The following is an 18692-nucleotide window of genomic DNA, read 5'->3' as shown; positions in this document are numbered from 1 at the left end:
CAGCATAGCTGCCATGCTTAGCTTGTCATGTTCTCTTCATAAACTAGTGAAGGGGCTTCAGGCTGCTAGGATAGAGGAAAAAGAACTAAAAGTGGGAGGTTCTGGGTTTTAGATCCAGATTTAAGCAGCACTTTTCACATTCGTTTTTAAGAAACACCTGGCAATGAACATGTAGTTTTCAGAGCCATTTCACCTCCTTAGTATTCTGTGAGAAGGCATATTTTTGGGCTGTCCTTCATGGAGGCAGAGAGCAACGTCAAGCATTTGCAAGCTCCTTTCTCGGTGCCTGTTCGATACAGAGGGCTGCAGGGAGGTGAGGGCTGCAGGCTGGCAGTTGGCAGGGGACCTGGGCACCTGCCTCTTCCGTTAGCTCCACCAGGGGGCATTCTGTCAGGAAGATGTTCCGCTGGGCAGGGGCCCCTGATGGATGCTGCTGCTGGTGCCACTGCTTGCAGGAAGGAGAGATCACATTCTGGAATGCAGTTCGGAAGCGGTGGGAGAGTAAGTTATAGATTATGGGGTTGACTGCTGAGCTCAGGTAGAAGAAGACACCTGGAATGCAGGAGATTAAAGACACAGGGAGAAGCATAACTGTTGAACAAAGGCCTAGTATCCCCGTGACTGCCTCTTTGGGAAGCAATAATACATACAAGATTCTAACTGAGGATACAAAATACTCTACCACCTGTGTACACAGAAATCAAACACAGAAAGATTAAAGCGTCATGGCAGAATTTAGGCCAGTGAGGGATCTCACGGAGATGTTCTGCAACATCCTTTAATCCCCACTTGTTTAATTAAAGAACATGTTCCCACAGCATTAATGAGAGATGCTTAACTATCAGAGGAAGAGAGATGCTTTTGTCCCATTGGAGTTGTGCTTAAATCTATACTTTGAAACTTGCAAGTGATGGAGGGATGGTAGATCAGTCAAGGCATAGTCCCTGCTGAGATTCCTTATATGCTTAAAATCTCTTCAAAGAAATATTTCCCAATGCTCTTTCTTATTTGGCTTTTTCCCTTCAATGGTTCTTCCCACCTAATTTCCAGCTTTATTAAGTAACTTCATTTTGCCATTTACTTTCTCCACTGAATGCCTTGCACAGTGCCACTTTCTTATTTGCTATAGGCTCATCCTTTATTACCATGTCCTATTTTATTTCCCTAAAGCCCAAGAGGAGCCTAAAGTTGAGATTCAGAGAAACTAGCTTATGATTGTGGGCCTTGTTTATTCTGTGGTCTTCAATTCTTTTTCTGCAAAATGGAAATGACAGTACAAGCCTAGCCCACCTCTCTGGATTATTATGAGGATAAAGCTGCTATCCAGAGAGGGGCTGAGAATGGCTGAAAATGTAAAGAAAATGATGGGTACTGTCACCAACATGCTCATCACTGTCCTCATGTATTCAGTTCAGGACACTGAGAGAGCCATATGCCTTGTGCTCAGAAGTGTGGAGAAAGAAATATAGAAGGAAAGCATTTCTATGGACTGTTAATTCATTTGATAAATGTTGATTGAGCTCTTATTTTGTGCCAGGAACATTGAGATACATCAGAATGTAGTGTATTTAGACTTTGTTTTCTAACTTTTATAGAGACAAGCTCTGCCTAATGTCAGTCATTAATAATAAGATAATACCAAATAATATCTGTTAAGAGCAAAATATGTGATACCAACAGCCATGCTCTGGAAAGTCACATAATGGCATAAATACAAGGAGTATGATGGTCATGGAAGATTTAACAGGGGGGTTGGACTCTAGCCAGACCCTGAAATGAATAGGAGATAGTTGGGGAAGGGAAGAGAGAGGACTGAAGGTAGAAGGCATCGCATGTACAATGTCTACTCGGGAATAACACAGAATGGACAGAGCTCTCTAATTAACCAGTTTGTCAGGCATGTAGTCAATGACTGGGAGCATGGAACTTGAGGATCAAAAGGCAGGGTGGGGGTCATTTCTGTAGCACTCAAGGTTTAATCTGGTTGGTATTTATAGGGGAAGGAGAGAGAAACAATATCTTAACAGGAACGTGTTATACGTGTCATGATTTGGACATCTTAAAATGGTTGTCTTGATATATTTGGAAAGGTATAGTCAAGTAGTCAAGTCTCATGAGATCTCATCATGTTTTCTAATTTATTTAAATACTCCCATTTTTCTCAGATTAAAGAGCTATAAATATTTTTGACATTTTGCCTACAATTATAAATAGTTTTCCATGGCAGAAAGTTCTAATGTCCAAGTATAAGCTGAACACAAGGTCTGATGAGTAGAAAAGAGGGTGTAGAAAATAAATAATATACACACCATTAAATATACACATGAATGTTCTTGTTTTTGCTCTGTGCACATTTGGAGCTTAACTTGCACAGACTGGCCTTTTCTTTCTTCTCTGAACTAGCTGGTGACCAGCAGAGGTACAGGGACAGGCATGGTCTGAACCTGAGGCCAACAGACACACTGACTGAGAAGAAGGGATCTATGTGGCTATTTCTCTGCTCCATTTTAGCCAAAATAACTCTGAACTTGAAGTTAGATGATTTGGTCCCAACCCTGTTTTCACTATTTGCCAGCAGCATGCCTTCGGGCAAACCATTTCTTTTCTGTGGAATTATTTCTTCAACAGTAAAATGGTCATGATAATATGCACTTAACCTCATTGTGATGATTATAGGAAGGTATATAGCATTTTAGAGCTTAAAAGCCTTTTCATTAGCTAGCATTTTATTTGCTTCTTACCATCAGCCCATGGTTTTATAGAGCAGGTGTTATTGCTATTTTATAGTTGAGGAAACAATGGCACAAAGGAAGCCATGTCCTTAAGAATAGTAATGATGAAAGTGAAATGCAAATCCAGGTTCTCTGACTTAGTGACCTGTCCACCTCTATCTGTACTATATCCTGTGGTATCTTCAATAAGCACATTAAAGTAGCCCAAAAGCAGAGACTTCCGCCAAGATGGAGGCGTAGGTGGAAACACCTTGCATCCGTGCACAACCAAATCTAAAAACAACAAAGTTTTGACAACAATAAATGCAACCAAACCACACAGAAAATTGGCAATACGGAGTTCAAAAACAACAAAATGCTCAGCTAAACCGGTAAGAGGGGCAAAGCCAGCAGCAGAGCAGGTTGGCCAAAAAGATCTCTGACCTGGGTGGTGTGCAAGGAGCCAAAGGCGCAAATCCCAGGTGCGGGCTAGCTACGGGTGGACACAGGGAAGAGATGCAGCTGGCTGTCTGTGGTGGGTCAGCATTTGCATGCAGATAAACCACTGAAGAGGCGAGCATTGAGACCTTGGGCTCGAACATTTCCTCTCAGATAAACAGGCAGGGGCGAGTGGTGGGACGGACTGGGCGAGCAGAGAGGACTGCCATTGCACCCTCTCTGACCCCGCTCCCATATACAGCATCACAAACCAGTGACCTGGGTGGCCCCGCCCTGGTAAACAACTAAGGCTCCGCTCCTCATATGTAACAGGCACAAAAACAGATAAAAGCATGGCTCAAGAACAACTCAGAGCCCCAGAGCCAATAAATCTAAGCATTGAAGAAATAGCCAAACTTTCAGATGCACAGTTCAAAACACTGGTGATCAGGATGCTCACAGAACTGGTTGATTTTAGTCACAAATTAGAGGAACATATGAAGGCTCAACTAACTGAAATGGATGGGAATGCACAGGAAACCAATAGTAGTGGAAAGGAAACTGGGACTCAAATCAAAGGAGTGAACCAGAAGTAGGAAAAAAATGACCAAACAGAAAATAATGAGGGAACAAGAATTCAAAAAAGTGAGGAGAGGCTTAGGAACCTCCAGGATATCTTTAAACGTTCCAACATTCGAATTATAGGGGTACCAGAAGGGGAAGAGGAACAGTCATGAGTGGAAACCTTATTTGAACAAATAATAAAAGAGAACTTCCCCATTCTGGCAAAGGAAATAGACTTCCAGGAAATCCAGGAAGCTCAGAGAGTCCCAAAGAATTTGGACCCAAAAAGGAACACACCAAGGCACATCATCATTATATTAGCCAAGATTAAAATGAGGGAGAGAATCCTAGAAGCAGCAAGAGATAAGGGGACTGTCACCTACAAAGGAGTTTCCATTAGACTGTCAGCAGATTTCTCAAAAGAGACCTTACAGGCAAGAAGGGACTGGGAAGAGGTATTCCAAGTCATGAAAACCAAAGACCTATAACCAAGATTGCTCTATCCAGCAAAGTTTTAATTTAGAATGGAAGGACAGATAAAGTGCTTCTTGGATAAGACCAAATTCAAGGAGTTCATCATCACCAAGCCCTTATTATATGGAATGTTAAAGGGACTTACCTAAGAAAAAGAAAATAAAAAAGACGAACAGTGAAAGGACAGCAAACTCACAGTTATCAACAACCACACCTAAAACAAAAGCAAATTAAGAGGACAGCTAGATAAGGAGTGAACCATAGAAATGAAGGTCACATGGAGGATTAGCAACAGGGGAATGGGAGAAGGAGAAGGGGGGAGAAGGTACAGGAAAAAAGTAGCATAGACCGTAGATAGAAAATAGATAGGGGGGAGGGTAAGAATAGTAGGGGAAATATAGAATCTAAAGAACTTGAGACATGTGTTCATGAACTAAAGGGGGGAATGGTGGGGGAAGGGTGTGCAGGGTGGAGCGGAACAGAGGGGGGAAATAGAACAAATGTAATGGAATAATCAATAAAAAATGTTAAAAAAAAAGTAGCCCAAAAGCAGACCCTGATGCACCATGGACAGTACCCTGTATCTGGCTTTCGTAAGGAGCAAACACTTGCTAAAACAATACAAGATTTCAGGGACTTGGATATTTAATAAAAAATAACCAATTCAATCATGTGTCCATTGGGAAGAAAACCAAAGGAAGCACTCCTTAGACCATTCTCCTGCTGTAGTCATCACATGGAGTTGAGGTCTTCCATGTAGCCGCATCTAAAGTACTGACCCAGTGTATTTATGTTGGACCACTAACATACTTAATTGATATTTAAATAAAATAAAAATCACAGTATGGCAGGTCCCCATGATAAATCCAGACAGAACCTACTGCTTTAAGCAAGATGAAACACCTGTATTTACCTGGATGTTTGTGATGCAAAAAAGGAGCTAAGATTTTACCTGACACCACGTGGATGAGGTTGAACACAGCAGCCAGGGATTCAGTCCACTCCTCCACAAAGCTGAAGAAGAGCCGATCAATATGGAATGGGGTCCAACAGATAGCAAACACTAAGACCAAGACAACTGAAAGAGAATGATAAATGAGAGAGCAAAAGGCAGTCAAAATGAGGATAGGTGTCAAATGCCCATGAGTCCACCCATTCCTTCTAGCATTTCCCCCTCTATCTCTGTTATAATTATTATAGATCATCTAGAGCATGAGGCACCTCTATATAAAATTTATACACAAGAATGAATCATGTAGGATGTGCGATCAGTTTTCCATATGATTTCACAAGATTCCCCATGTAATGTAAATTTCCTTTAGAACATTTAAAATAGTGTTGAACTTAATTCTGAATACATTCTGTTGTGGACAGTGAATTATGTTGCATGGACAGTGCTGAAGCCACATAAACTGGTTATATAAATAAAATGGTTGGGTTCAAGCAACTGGTGTCCTTTAAAGTCATAGATTAGTAAACTAGTCAACATAGTATGAATTTATCTTGTTACTCTAGAAAGAATTAAAAGCATTTCTGAATTCAGTCATTTAAACTTCTGTAAGGGTGAGGGGGGAGAGGAAAAGAGAAAAACTGTAAGTATAACATTGCTTTACAAGCATCTTTTGATTGGAATGGAGACGTGTCTATTATATTGGATGTTTCTAGGGTATAGAATTGCTTCCAGTTTCTTTTTACTTTTTATTTTAAAATAATTACAGAATCACAAGAGGTTGCACTTTCTAGTTTCTTATTTTCAGCTCCCAGGACAGCAATCGGTACTACTGCAGTTACTCTTTGGGGCATTTGATCTCCACAAAGACAAATGTATTTTTTTCTTTTCTGAAGTTATGAAATACTTTCCTTTTCCAAAACGTGATGCTTGAGATTTGCCTCAAAACAATCTTATTGGGATGAGGGGAGAGACAGGGATTTAGATGAAAGACGAGTAGCTGTGAGTTACTAATGTTTGAGACTGGCTCCTGGGTGTGCGAGTGTTTGTTTCCCAGTTCCCTGTGCTTCGGAGCACATCTGTGCACTGGGTACCATTGTCAATAGTGCAGGTATTTCCCGTCGGCATTAAACACGTTCAGAGTACATTGTTTGTGTGGTGTGGTTTTGGGGCTATCTGGAAGTTCCTTCTGAGTTTACCCCTCCGAGAAAAAGTCTCTAATCTGCCCATTACTGCCTATAATTCCCTTAAATGAAAAGTTTGATTTCTTTTAAAACTGAACCTCCCCACCAAAGGCAAATACTTTACAGAACATTTTATCATCATGATTTTAATGTGAATGTGCTTCAAGTCTTTTTGTGAGAGTAGATTATGATCAAGGAGAAAGCGGAGAGATAATGAAGACATGAGATTTCTTAACAGGGAAAGGCAATGCCAACAGGGTCTAAAACATTTCCAGGAAGATGACTGTCAGAGTCAAAATGACAGACTTTGGTGACTTGCACAGTTTTTCTTTGCACATAAATGCTGTATGGCTGTGGTGATGCTTCATATACATATAAGCCCGGAGGGTTTGTTTCTTCCAAGTCTTAGGTTTTGACTTGGAAAGTATATCATGAACCTCTTTCCCCCCATCACTGTCTCCTTTAGGGTAGGGCTGGACCAAATATTTTTATAATATTATTTTGAGAGAGTATGGATCAGTGCCTGGATATATAATTTTTAAATATCTTCACTGCGCAAAAGGGTGTGATGTTTCATATAAAATCATGCAGTGTCGTAGACGGAGTGACTATGAAGAGATGCTCCTGGACACTGTCTGTAATCTGGAGTTAAAGACCTCATGGAGTCCAAGAATGAGGTTCAGGGGTTTCCTGGTTCCCTGAAATGAGTTGCCAAACATTTCATGTCTGTGCATTTGCACATTTTCTGAGTGGTACATTCACAGTTTTCATTAAATTTTTAAATAAATTCTTAACAAAATAGGTTAAGAAGTACCTACTTATTTTAAAGGGGGAAAGAGATGTTCAAAAGCTCATGGAGTAGATGTGATTTGCCAGGCCCCATGCAATGTGTTACAGAGGGTGCAATTCAGTGTGTAGTTTTGAGTTTTAAAAATGTAAATATTCAATGGAAATCAAACAGTTCCTGGAAACTTGAATGTCTAGGAAAACCAGATAATGTGTTTCAGGAGAGTTTTGGTCCTGGTCCCAGAAGCACTTTCTCTGTACCAAATGCAACTCTTTTGCTTTCATAAACACAAATAAAAAAATGGAGGACTCACATAGCATTTTGGTGACTGATTTTCTGGAGGGTCTTTGAATATTTGCAGTTATTTCTTCTGCCTCAAGGGTTTGGTCTTTTGTTAGCTGCAAGGGAAGTGGAAAGAAATGTTAAGAAAGAAAACATTTTTTTCCTGTGTTAGAGAAGTGTAACTCTAACATTCATTCTGCAGACCAAAAACTGAGATATAAAATAAATATAAGAATTGTCAAAGCTTAACAATAAATTAAAGGTGGAATTGGATCCAGGTCCTGCATCCATTCATGGATGGATCGATGTGGCTAAATTGCAGTGCGGCCATCTCTCATTTGCTATCTGTAAAACCCCTGTTATATATAGCATGTTAATAGGCATTCCACGCAAAAGGTGAAATTATAAAGTGAAAAAATGTTAGATAGGCTTTTCCCATCCATTCATTCATTTATTCATTCAATAATTATTTGACATGTATTAGAATGTAATCCTGTTATATGGTGCATAGACAGCAGAAAACCAAAACTGGTATTATTTTTGTTTTATGAGGTCTATAGTCTTTATTGTGAGTCTTCATGTTTCCTATGCTAATGGACATTAAGATTCTGTGTAGGGGATAGTGTATCACCCTTCCCTCATACCCACATTCCACACCCTACATTTCTCATCCCAGCTTAAGGGGGATAGTGCTTTTCTGACTAAAGAATACCTTCCCCCAAATTGTAAAATACCTGGTAACATCTTGAGAAGCACAATTTGGGAGATTCTACTTTACTAATATTACTAATAAGTGTGTATGTTTTGCATTTAGAAGTTAAAAATACTTATCCTTGTTGGACGATATGGTGATTCTTGAAGTAGCATCTGAACTTTCGCAATATTAATACTGCCTGTACATGCAACCCTTTCATGCTTGGTTAAAGTCCCACCTACTCCTGAAAGGTTTTGGTGCCCAGTATAGCCCACTGTTCTCTCCTTCTTCTGAACTCCCATAGCACTGAAGATCTACCTCATTCATCTAGTTGTGGAATTTTCTTCTCTTTAACTTATATATTTTTATTGGTGACGATAGTCAGCCAGATGAAGGAAGCTTTAAGGACTCATAATAAGCTACCACCACATATTCAGAAAATAGTACACTTTATCTTTGCCAATTGGTTCTCTGGGATTTATTCTCCTCTTTTCTTGTCAATAGTGCCCTAATTTTCCCTTAGAGAATTTATTCCTTCTCCATTCTTAGAAATTAATTTGGATGGGCATGATCCCTTTTCCAGCTCTCACTTTAGTCCCTAGATAATTTAGCTACTAACTATCCTCAGTCACAGTGGTGGATAATTGGGACCAGTGAGATTTCAGATATTTGCTTATGTCGCAAGGAATAGAAGTTTCATTTCTCTTTTATTGGGGCTGCTAGAGGGAGCCCTTCTTGTTCTCTGCAACAACAGCTATATATTTTTTTCCACCAGAAGGAAAGTGCTCAGAACCACTGTGTAGCTCTTGAGATTGAAACAAACATCATAGAAAGAAGAGCAAAGAAACAAAAATAAAGCTAGATCTGGGTGACAATGTGTTTTATTAGGATAGCTTTCACCAAGAGTCAACTCTACCTCTGGGCTTTCCCAGTCTGTACTCCCCTTTCATATTTTGCCAGATTGAGTTGGGGCCCCTCATTAGCAATGTAGAAAGTCCTGATGAACGGAGAGAAGCCAACTTAATTTATATAGTTTTAGGATAAATTAGGATGGATTTGTTGAGTTTTAAGTAGATACATTCCAATTCAAGCTGAAGAAGAAATTAGTGTGGTTGTATGTAACAATGGAACAGACCACTCTGCAAATCAGTCTGCTTCCTGGGCTGGATGGCATTTTTAGGATATTTCATAAAAGGTATTTAAAGTTAAATAAAACTTGGAAGAGAGGTCATTAAATGTTGCCTACAAAGTTCAACAAATCACTGTCCCATCTCCCTAACAAACATGGAAGCTCCTAGAAGTCAAGTGGCTTTCAGGACCCCATCAACCCTCAGGTGTCCGTGGGGGTGATTAATACACCTGGCTGTATCTCTCTTGACTATATTGGTGACTATATTGACTACATATGCCTGTGTCTTCACTTGAGAGATTCAAGTTATCGTGAGATGTGACCTTTCAGAGTCACCTAGAACTTGGAAAGAAATAGGGGGAAATATGGTGCAGTTATTATGAATAGTGGGAGGAAGCCAAAGGTGACAAGACGTAATTAACATAATAGTAAAACAAAAAATGCAGGTAGAATGCCTATCTCTGTTCCTGGCACATGACACCCAGGAAACTACATGTTATTGTCCTGAGTCCACTCAAAAGACCAAAATGAAACTTTGATGAAATAGAGTGTTTTTTTTAATCTTTGGGCCTACATGCCTAGGTTTCTGAATCCCTTCTAGAAATTCTTCCTCTCGAGGTACTCCTGCCCACGCACAGTGCTTGTGCTGGTAGGAGGCAGCACCTTCAGAAGCACAGGTGCAGGTGCACCTGCTTCAAACTACAAATCACCGATAATTCCTCTTTAGTTAAATCTACTGAAGTTTCTAATTTGTTCACACTTTTTAAAAAAATGTGTCATTATTACAAGAGAGTTATTACATTATTTAATTTCAGCCCATAATTAAGAATAATGGAATGTTATTGAGATATATTCATTGTATCTTTGGCTGGGTTTAACAGTTTTCACTGGGAATTTCTCTACCTCAAGGAACAGTTTCCTTGAAACATAAAGCAAACAGTTCATGCAGTTCTTTTATGAACAGGATTTCTATACAACATATTTTGCTCTGAAAAGAAAATCATGATGTTTTAATCACTGCTTACTTTTCAGTTCCCTTAGGTTAGAGCGACACAACTAGCCAATGGGAGGAAGAGTGAAAGACTGAACATCTATGCATGTTACATGTTGTTCTAACAGAGTTCTAGGGGCTGACACAGTGGAATAGAATCCAAACAATTTGTCTATCCAATAGTAAATGCTGCTTTATTTTTGAATGATTTTATTTCCCTTCAGATATTTGGCAAAGTAAGATATTCAACATTAGTTATTCCCACCCACCCCCAAACTTTTATTTTAAAAGTAAAGTCACAAAAAAAGTAGTGAAACATTGTGGCTACTATGTAAGAAGTTTGGAAGTCTTCCCACCCCCTCCCTTTAGCTATGGAGGACAAAAGGTGAAGGGGAGGGCCATGGGGGACAGATATCATTCAAGTCGACATGTGATCCTGATCAGTTGTTTATAGGGCCACAATCACTCCACCAGCTGTCCGTGTGTATTGTCTGTGGAGACTAAACTTCAGAATACCAAGATATTATCCTAGCTATTGTGTAAATATCTCTACGGTCTGAATAAATTTTTTATTTAAAAAATTTGTTTTACTCTGTTTGGCATGGATGAATTCTGTGACAGTTCGTAATGCATTGCTCTTCGACTCAAGCATTAATGCTGTATGCAGGTGATACAAGGAGTTTGCAAGAGCTTCATTAAAACGTCCTCCCAGATGGGAGGAACTTGCTCTGGGATTGTCTACTTTCTGTCTCCATCATGCTTGAAATTTGGAGAGCAGCTCAGTGGAGACTTGAGTCGTGGATTGAAGCAACACTAAATGGTCATTGTTGAACATATACAGGGCTCTCCTACTGTGTCCCTGGTCCTGGGATTTCATCAGTCTTTGGTTTTTTGCCTTCTGAAGGCAGTGGGTCCCATAATTTATCATAGCTTTAGATTTGTCAAGGGGATTGATAACTTAATAATCCTCAGAGTTGCTTAGGCCTTTTAAAAATCATTTAGATTGACTTCCAGCAAGATGGAGGCATAGGTAGACACACTGTGCCTCCTCCCACAACGAAAATAAGGATAACAACAACTTAAAAACAAAAAAACAACCACTACTAACAGAAAATTGAACTGTATGGAAGTCCAACAACCAAGGAGTTAAAGTAGACCCATTCATCCAGACCAGTAGGAGGGGCGAAGTCAGGGGGCTGGGTGGAGAGGGGTCATGGGGAAAAAAGCAGCAGTTGGCAGACTCAGCAAGATAGTAGATTGTAGAGGGGCATGGCACAGCGCATTTGGTCCACATTGGCACGCAGGTAAACCAGGCAAAACTGGACATCGAGACAGACCATGTAAACCAGGGTCCCAGTGACTGGGTTGCCCTGCCCAGGTAAACACTTAAGGCTCTGCCCCTCACTATGTAACAGGCCCATTAAGACAAAAAAAAAGAGGCCCAAATGAAAGAACAGATCAAAGCTTCAGAAAAAATACAACTAAGCAATGAAGGAATAGCCAACCTACCAGATGCACTGGTAATCAGGATGCTCACAGAATTGGTTGAATTTGGTTGCAAATTAGATGAAAAAAAAAATGAAGGCTATGCTAAGTAAAATAAAAATATATAGGGAACCAATAGTGATGGGAAGGAAACTTGGACTCAAATCAATGATGTGGACCAAAAGGAAGAAAGAAACATTCAATTAGAAAAGAATCAAGAAACAAGAATTCCAAAAAATTAGAAGCTTAGGAACCTCCAGGACATCTTTAAATGTTCCAACATCCAAATTATAGGGGTACCAGAAGGAGAAGAGGAAGAGCAACACGTGGAAAAGTTAACAAATAATAAAGGAGAACTTCCTTAATCTGGCAAAGGAAATAGACTTCCAGGAAGTCCAGGAAGCTCAGAGGGTCCCAAAGAAGTTGGACCCAAGGAGGAACACACCAAGGCACATCATAATTACATTAGCCAAGATTAAAATGAAGGAGAGAATCCTAGAAACAGCAAGAGATGAGGAGATGGTTGCCTACAGAAAAGTTCCCATCAGACTACCGGCTGATTTCTCAAAAGAGACCTTGCAGGCAAGAAGGGCCTGGAAAGGAGTATTCCAAGTCATGAAAGGCAAGGGCCTATATCCAAGATTGCTCTATCCAGCAAATCTTTAATTTAGAATGGAAGGGCAGATAAAGTGCTTCTCAGATAAGGTCAAGTTCAAGGAGTTCATCATCACTGAGCCCTTATTATATGAAATGTTAAAGGGACTTATCTAGAAAAAAGATTTTACTTTTACTTATGTACAGTAAAACTCACAGTTATTACTGTGACAGCAAACTCACAGTTATTAATAACCACACTTAAAAGCAAACTAAGTGAACAACTAGAACAGGAACAGAACCACAGAAATGGAGATCATACAGAGAGTTATCAACAGGGGAGTGGGAAGAGCAGAGAGGGGGAAAATGTACACAGAATAAGTAGCATAGATGGTAGGTAGAAAATAGACAGGGAGGGTAAGAATAGTATGGGAAATGTAGAAGCCAACAACTTATAAGTATGACACATGGATATAAACTAAAGTGGGGGAATGTGCATGGTAGCAGGTTTGCAGGGTGGAAGGGAGTGAAGGGCAGAAAATGGGGCAACTGTAATAGCATAATCAATAGAATATATTAAATGAATAAATCACTTAGATCAAAAAGGCCCTTCGAGATAATGTTTCCAAGTCTCTTATTTTGAAAGTAGAGAAGTTAAGTCAAGCAATTAGGGGAATAATTTATTTTTTATTTTTAAAATATTTATTTTATTTATTTTTGGACAGAGGGGAAGGGAGAAAGAAAAAGAGGGAGGGAAACATCAGTGTGTGGTTGGCCCATAATCCAGGCATACGCCCTGACTGGGAATCAAACCAACCACCCTTTGGTTCACAGGTCAGTGCTCAATCCACTGAGACACACCAGCTAGGGTGAGGAGAATAATTTGGATTCCTTCATTCATGGAGAGAAAGATATTGAGGCATCCCTAAGTATAGAATTTTAAACTGGACTACTTCTGGGGAAGAGAAATCACCATGAACCCTGAGCACCTACATAAGGCCAGGTGTATCTCGGGAATCAGGGAGAATTTCCCTGAGGGAATGTCAGTGAAGTGTGATTTAAAGGATAAGTGAGAATTAGAAAGGTGAAAGGAACTTTAGTAGTAGACAGTAGGAACATTTCAGGCAAATATATATATAGCAAAAGGCATATAGTATGTGCAAAGGATGAGGCCAAGGATGTAGACAAAGACCTATGTCCTGACTTCAGTCTAGAGACCTTTAAACTCCTCTAGGAGTGACTTTGTGAGCAGAGTCTCTTCCTTGTGTCACTTGGGTAGCGCCTCATTCTTCTGAGAACAAGGTGCTGGAAGGTGCATTACATTCACAAAGCAAACTCAGGTGGTTTCTAAGCTGTTGTTTGAGCTGCCACTTAGCTCCTGATACAAGGTAGCTATAGCATCATGACAACAAAATAAAATGAAACTCAGAGTTAATTGAGGGGGGGTGTATGTGTTTCCTACTCAAAGGTAAATATTTCTTCCAAACTGACCCAAGATAGGTGATTGTTTGGTGTTGGACAAGATGGTATTGATCAGTTTGGGGTGGAGATTTCTCATAGGACTTGTGGTATTTGGAATCATGCAGAAGTCGTTTTCCCCAAGTGAAATGCACAGGGCATTCTGAAGACATGATTGTGAGCTAGTCTGGGGTGGCACGTGTCTGGGAACATAGGAGCCTGCCCTCCGGGAGGAGACGGGCACAACTCTCTGTCTGATTAGATTTTCTCCTGTGGCCAGACATCTGTGTGCTTAGAATTTGTTTTTCCTACTTAAACCTTGCCATTCACCTTAGGCCCAGTGGGTATTCACCAATGATGTGAGAGTATATTAATGATCACATCGTATATTGCATCAGAACCATATGGACATACATGATGTAAATGTGATGTCTACTTTGTTTTTATTTCATTTATAACTCACATTGCTCCTGCTCACAGATTTTTTCCTTTTTTTTTTTAAAAGAATCACAGACAGAGTATCAGGAGCCTTAAATATGATCTGATATGACCTTTTCATTTTATAAATGTGAAAACTAATTCCAGAAGAGAATCACGTGGATTGCCTAAAGGCATAGTATATGTGAGCTTCAGACCTGAAAGTCTAAATGGTCTCATGACTGTTCCCTCCCCAAGCTGCTTTCTTAAATGAGTATAAAAAGTCAGACTTCATCTCCATAACTTTGAATGCAGTAGAATTATATAGTAGAAGAGGAATTATGTAGTAGGAGAGGAATTATATAGACTCACTCTTACTCTCATCAAAAATAGTTTCTCTCAGCTAATTTAGATCCAGGAAAAAAAGAAAAAAGAAGAAGGAAATCAATTTACCATTATGAGCACAGGAAAGGAATCTCTAATTATAAGATATGTTGAAAACTCAGTGACAATTTTCTATTAACACTTGCTGTCTCTTATTCACACTGTCTTCTACTCTATCTTATATATTCTGTTTACCTCCCCATCCCTAAATCTCCACCTTCTCAAGAGAAGTTCAAGTTGGTCTGATTTAGGCTGTGTTTTTGCATTTTAATCTGACATTTCAGCCAGAGTCAAAGCAAGCAGAGGAAAGGGTCTGACTTTAAAACTATACACATTTGTCTTGGAGTGTAATATAGGCAAGGGATAGTTTACGTCATACTCAGACCAAGTTCCTGCAGAGGAAACTTTCCATGCAGCAGTAGATCCAGGCAGGAAAGTCATCAGGGTGTGAAACAGTCCCTCCAGGGGTGACCACCTGTGCTGTTTAACATGAGACTTTATCTCAGACCTACTGAATCAGAATTTCTCTGGGGGAGGGGCCTCCACATTGGTACCCACAGTAAGGTTTCTAGGTGATTTGTTGGAACACCTAGGTTTGAGAACCACAAATACAGAGGCAAGAATAGTGAAGGTGAGTTAAAGGAAATAATGTATCATTGTGGTTCCTATTTGTGCAATTGAGGCATGTCTTGTAACTTCTGCATTCCCCCTCTGAGCTCATTCTGTTCTTCTCTATGCTCCCTTCCAATTCCTAATTTTCTCCAATTCTAAGTTTTTCTTAGGAAACTTTGAGTCAGTGAGAAAAGAAGGGATGCCGCTCTAAGCCAGCCATTGTGGATACTCACTCTGAGCCCCATCAGGTAGTAGAGGATGCTGATGACAGTCATGGGGAGGATGTAGAAGAGGAAGGAGGTGAGCTGGATGATGAGATTATAGATCCACATGGGCTTGATTACGGTACAGGTGGCAGAGCCTGGGACCATGGACCCATTGGGGAAGTAGTGGAACTTGATGCCGTGGATGCTGGTGTTGGGCAGGGAGAAAAGAACAGAGAAGCTCCAGATGAGGCCCAGGACCCGGAGGGCCCTCCGCCTGGTGCTCTCCAGCTTGGCGCGGAAAGGGTGGCGGACGGCCACATAGCGCTCCACGCTGACTGTGGTGACACTGAGGATGGAGGAGAAGCACACAGTCTCGAAGAGGGCTGTCTTGAAGTAGCAGCCCACGGGCCCAAAGAGGAAGGGGTAGTTACGCCACATCTCATAGACTTCCAGGGGCATCCCAAGGAGCAGGACCAGGAGGTCCGAGACAGCCAGGCTGAAGAGGTAGTAGTTGGTGGGTGTCTTCATACTCTGGTGCCGGAGAATCACCAGGCACACCAGGAGATTCCCAGTGACACCAACCACAAAAATCAGCGTGTACACCACGGCTATTGGGAGGAAGAGGTGGCTGCGCTGGGGCCCACAGAGAAAGGTCAGGTAGTCCTCGGTGCTGTTTAGGTATTTCTCGAATGGATCTTCCAGGTTGTGCTGGGGGATCCAGGAAACATTCTCATAGTTTTCCATCACTAACATTAAAATCCAAGACCTGAGTTTCTTTTGGTATGAGCCTCTGTTATCTGGTTTGGCCCAAGATAAGCCAGAAAGGAAAGAGAAAGCAGACAGGGGAGCACAGACTCAGTGCAGGAGGCCGGAGAGGGTGAGTGCTTCTGCAGGGATGGATCTCTTTTGAAGAGACCCCAGACAGAAGCCCCGCCCCTCCGCAGGCTGTGGGCCAATGAGTGTGTGTCAGACAGAGCAGCGGACAGCTTTGCTCGGAGGGAGCAGGAGAGGAGGGGAAAGACATTTCTCTGAATTGGAAGGAGCTGGCAAAACAGCGCTGAGGGACGGTGACACTAGCTTAAGGTGTGGGCACTCTGAGCAGCGCATTTTGCAAAGCTGTGGGACCCTGGGTGGAAATACAAATTACAATTGTAGGGTCACGGGCAGAGGAGTTCAAATCTCTATTGATCCCTGTCACCTGTACAGCATGACAAAAATGGGAGATCAAGAGATTTCTCAAGTTACCATGATCCTTTGGAGATTTAGGGCTCCCTGGGGAACGCATGATCAATGTGCCTTTTTGGTTTTGATTGAATCAATAATAAAATTGAAAACCTGAAAGAGCACTCACCTGTCATCCAGCCCTGCCTGCTCTCTTGCTGTAGCAAAAGGCAGTGAGGTTTAGAGTCAGTTACACCCACAGACATTCTGTCAGACTTTGGGGAAGCTACTCAAACTCTCAGATCCTCCTTTCCTTATCTGTAAATGGGAGTTTTACCCATTCTATTTAACAAATACTTCTTGAAGACTGACCATGTATAGGGCAGTGTTCCGGGCTTTGTAGAAACATCAGTCACCAAGCAAGACAAAGTCTCTACCTGCATGGAGCTTTCCTTATAGTGGGGATTTCTGAAAATATATCAGCAAAGTAAAATAACAAGATTTTAGATAATAATTTCTTTTGTAAAGAAAAAGGAAGATAAGGGGCCATACAAAATAAGGATGGAGGCATTCTTTTATGAAGGATGCTCAAGGAAGACATTTCAGGAGAGGAGTTCTATATGATGAAAAGTCAGTCATAAAAAAAGCTAAGGGAAACTGTATTCCCAGACAAAATAGCAAGTGCGAAGGTCCTGAGGCAATAACAGAAACGTCAGGGATACCAGTAGAGCTGAAACTCAGTGAGTGGACTGGAAGAGTGTGAGTGATTAGATTGAAGTGACTGGCAGGGACCAGACCATATAAGATTTTGTAGGATTTTATAAAGAGTATGGCTGTCATTCAAATAGCAGGGACTTTGGATCTGATTCAACATGCAGAGAGGAATCTTTGGAGGGCCTTGAGTGGGATAATTAAGAAGGATGAAGTTTTAACAAGATGGAGGGAGGAAGCCAGTACAATATTCCAAGTAAGAACTATTAGTGACTTGGATTACTAAATTAGCAGATTTGATAATTATCTTTAAATTTGGGGATATTTTTGCATGGGATGATACGTTATATGGTTGAGAAGATTAAATGAGATGACACAACACACCTTATACTTAGGAGATGCTTAATAAATGTTAATTGTTCTTTCCCTTCTACTTGTTTAATTGATGAAGCAGACTGAAAAAGTAAATTGTTCAAAATAATCTGTGAGGTACTGAAACTATCAGGGAAAACACTTTGTAAAGCGTATGATTATCTAACCACTATACTGTACACCTGATACTAATACAAAATAATACTGAATATAAAATGTAATTTAAAAAATTTTAAGAGTAATCTATTAGTCAAGACAGGACAATTTATGCTGCTGTAACAAATGACCCCCATATCTCAGTGGTTTAAAAAAGTAGCATTGCATTTCTTCATATACCACACAGTTACCATTGGCCAGCGGGAGGCTCTGTCCCACAGTACACTCACAATGGGACCCAGGCTGATGGAGCAGTAATTTCTGGGACTTTGCTGGTCATTGTGGAAGAAAGAAAGGGTGCTCTAGAAGGTCTTAAGTAGGTAATTATATGCTCTAGCCCAAAAGTCAGTAATACATGCAGCCTTTGATCACAGCTCACAGCTCATTGGCCAGGGCTAATCATCTGTCCACTCAGACACAACAAGCATAGGAAGTGCTGTCTTACCACATGCACAAAAGGTGGAGACCCAGGAAAATTTGGTGGACAGCCATAACAATGACACGGATAAACAGAAAGTCATGGCAGAGCGAGAATTGGATGTTTGAACATTACAAACTTGAATATATATTTTGATGATGTAGGACACAAGTTTAAATATTGGGGTATGATATCTCTTTGGGATGTAAGGGTCATTAAAATGATAAAGGTGGGCAGTAGCAGATTATAAACTACAGGCTGGGGGAGATACATGATACATAGGATGACAGATGAAAGATTCGAAGGCATCTCCACATTGTGCCTGGATAGGTCTAATCAAGCAGAATGTTATCTAATAAGGGATGCAGAAGCAGGCTCCACACAGAGAGATGGTACAGGAGTGACAAAGGCATGGACTCTAGGGTAGGCTTGGGAGTCAAATCCTGGTTATGCCTCCTGCTAGCTGAGCGACCATAGGGAACTTACTTAACTTCCACGAGTCTCAGTTACCCCAT

The 18692-nt window shown here is 40.7% G+C and overlaps 1 protein-coding gene across 1 annotated transcript; it reads right to left on the bottom strand.

Moving 5' to 3' along the window:
* Positions 1 to 256: 256 nt before the first annotated feature.
* Positions 257 to 16112, bottom strand: NMUR2 (neuromedin U receptor 2). The gene is made up of 4 exons (XM_037156936.2): positions 15387 to 16112; positions 7421 to 7505; positions 5140 to 5265; positions 257 to 552 (listed from the first exon to the last, which is right to left on the bottom strand). Exons 1-4 carry the CDS (start codon positions 16110 to 16112, stop codon positions 257 to 259), a joined length of 1233 nt encoding a protein of 410 aa, XP_037012831.2.
* Between the last annotated feature and the right edge of the window lie 2580 nt (positions 16113 to 18692).

Source organism: Artibeus jamaicensis, unplaced genomic scaffold, assembly GCF_021234435.1.
Source record: "Artibeus jamaicensis isolate MK-2021 breed Jamaican fruit bat unplaced genomic scaffold, CSHL_Jam_final contig_432, whole genome shotgun sequence".
NCBI classification, from domain to species: Eukaryota; Metazoa; Chordata; class Mammalia; order Chiroptera; family Phyllostomidae; genus Artibeus; species Artibeus jamaicensis.
Note: the sequence above shows the minus strand (reverse complement) of the source record. Positions and strands in the feature narration are given on the sequence as shown.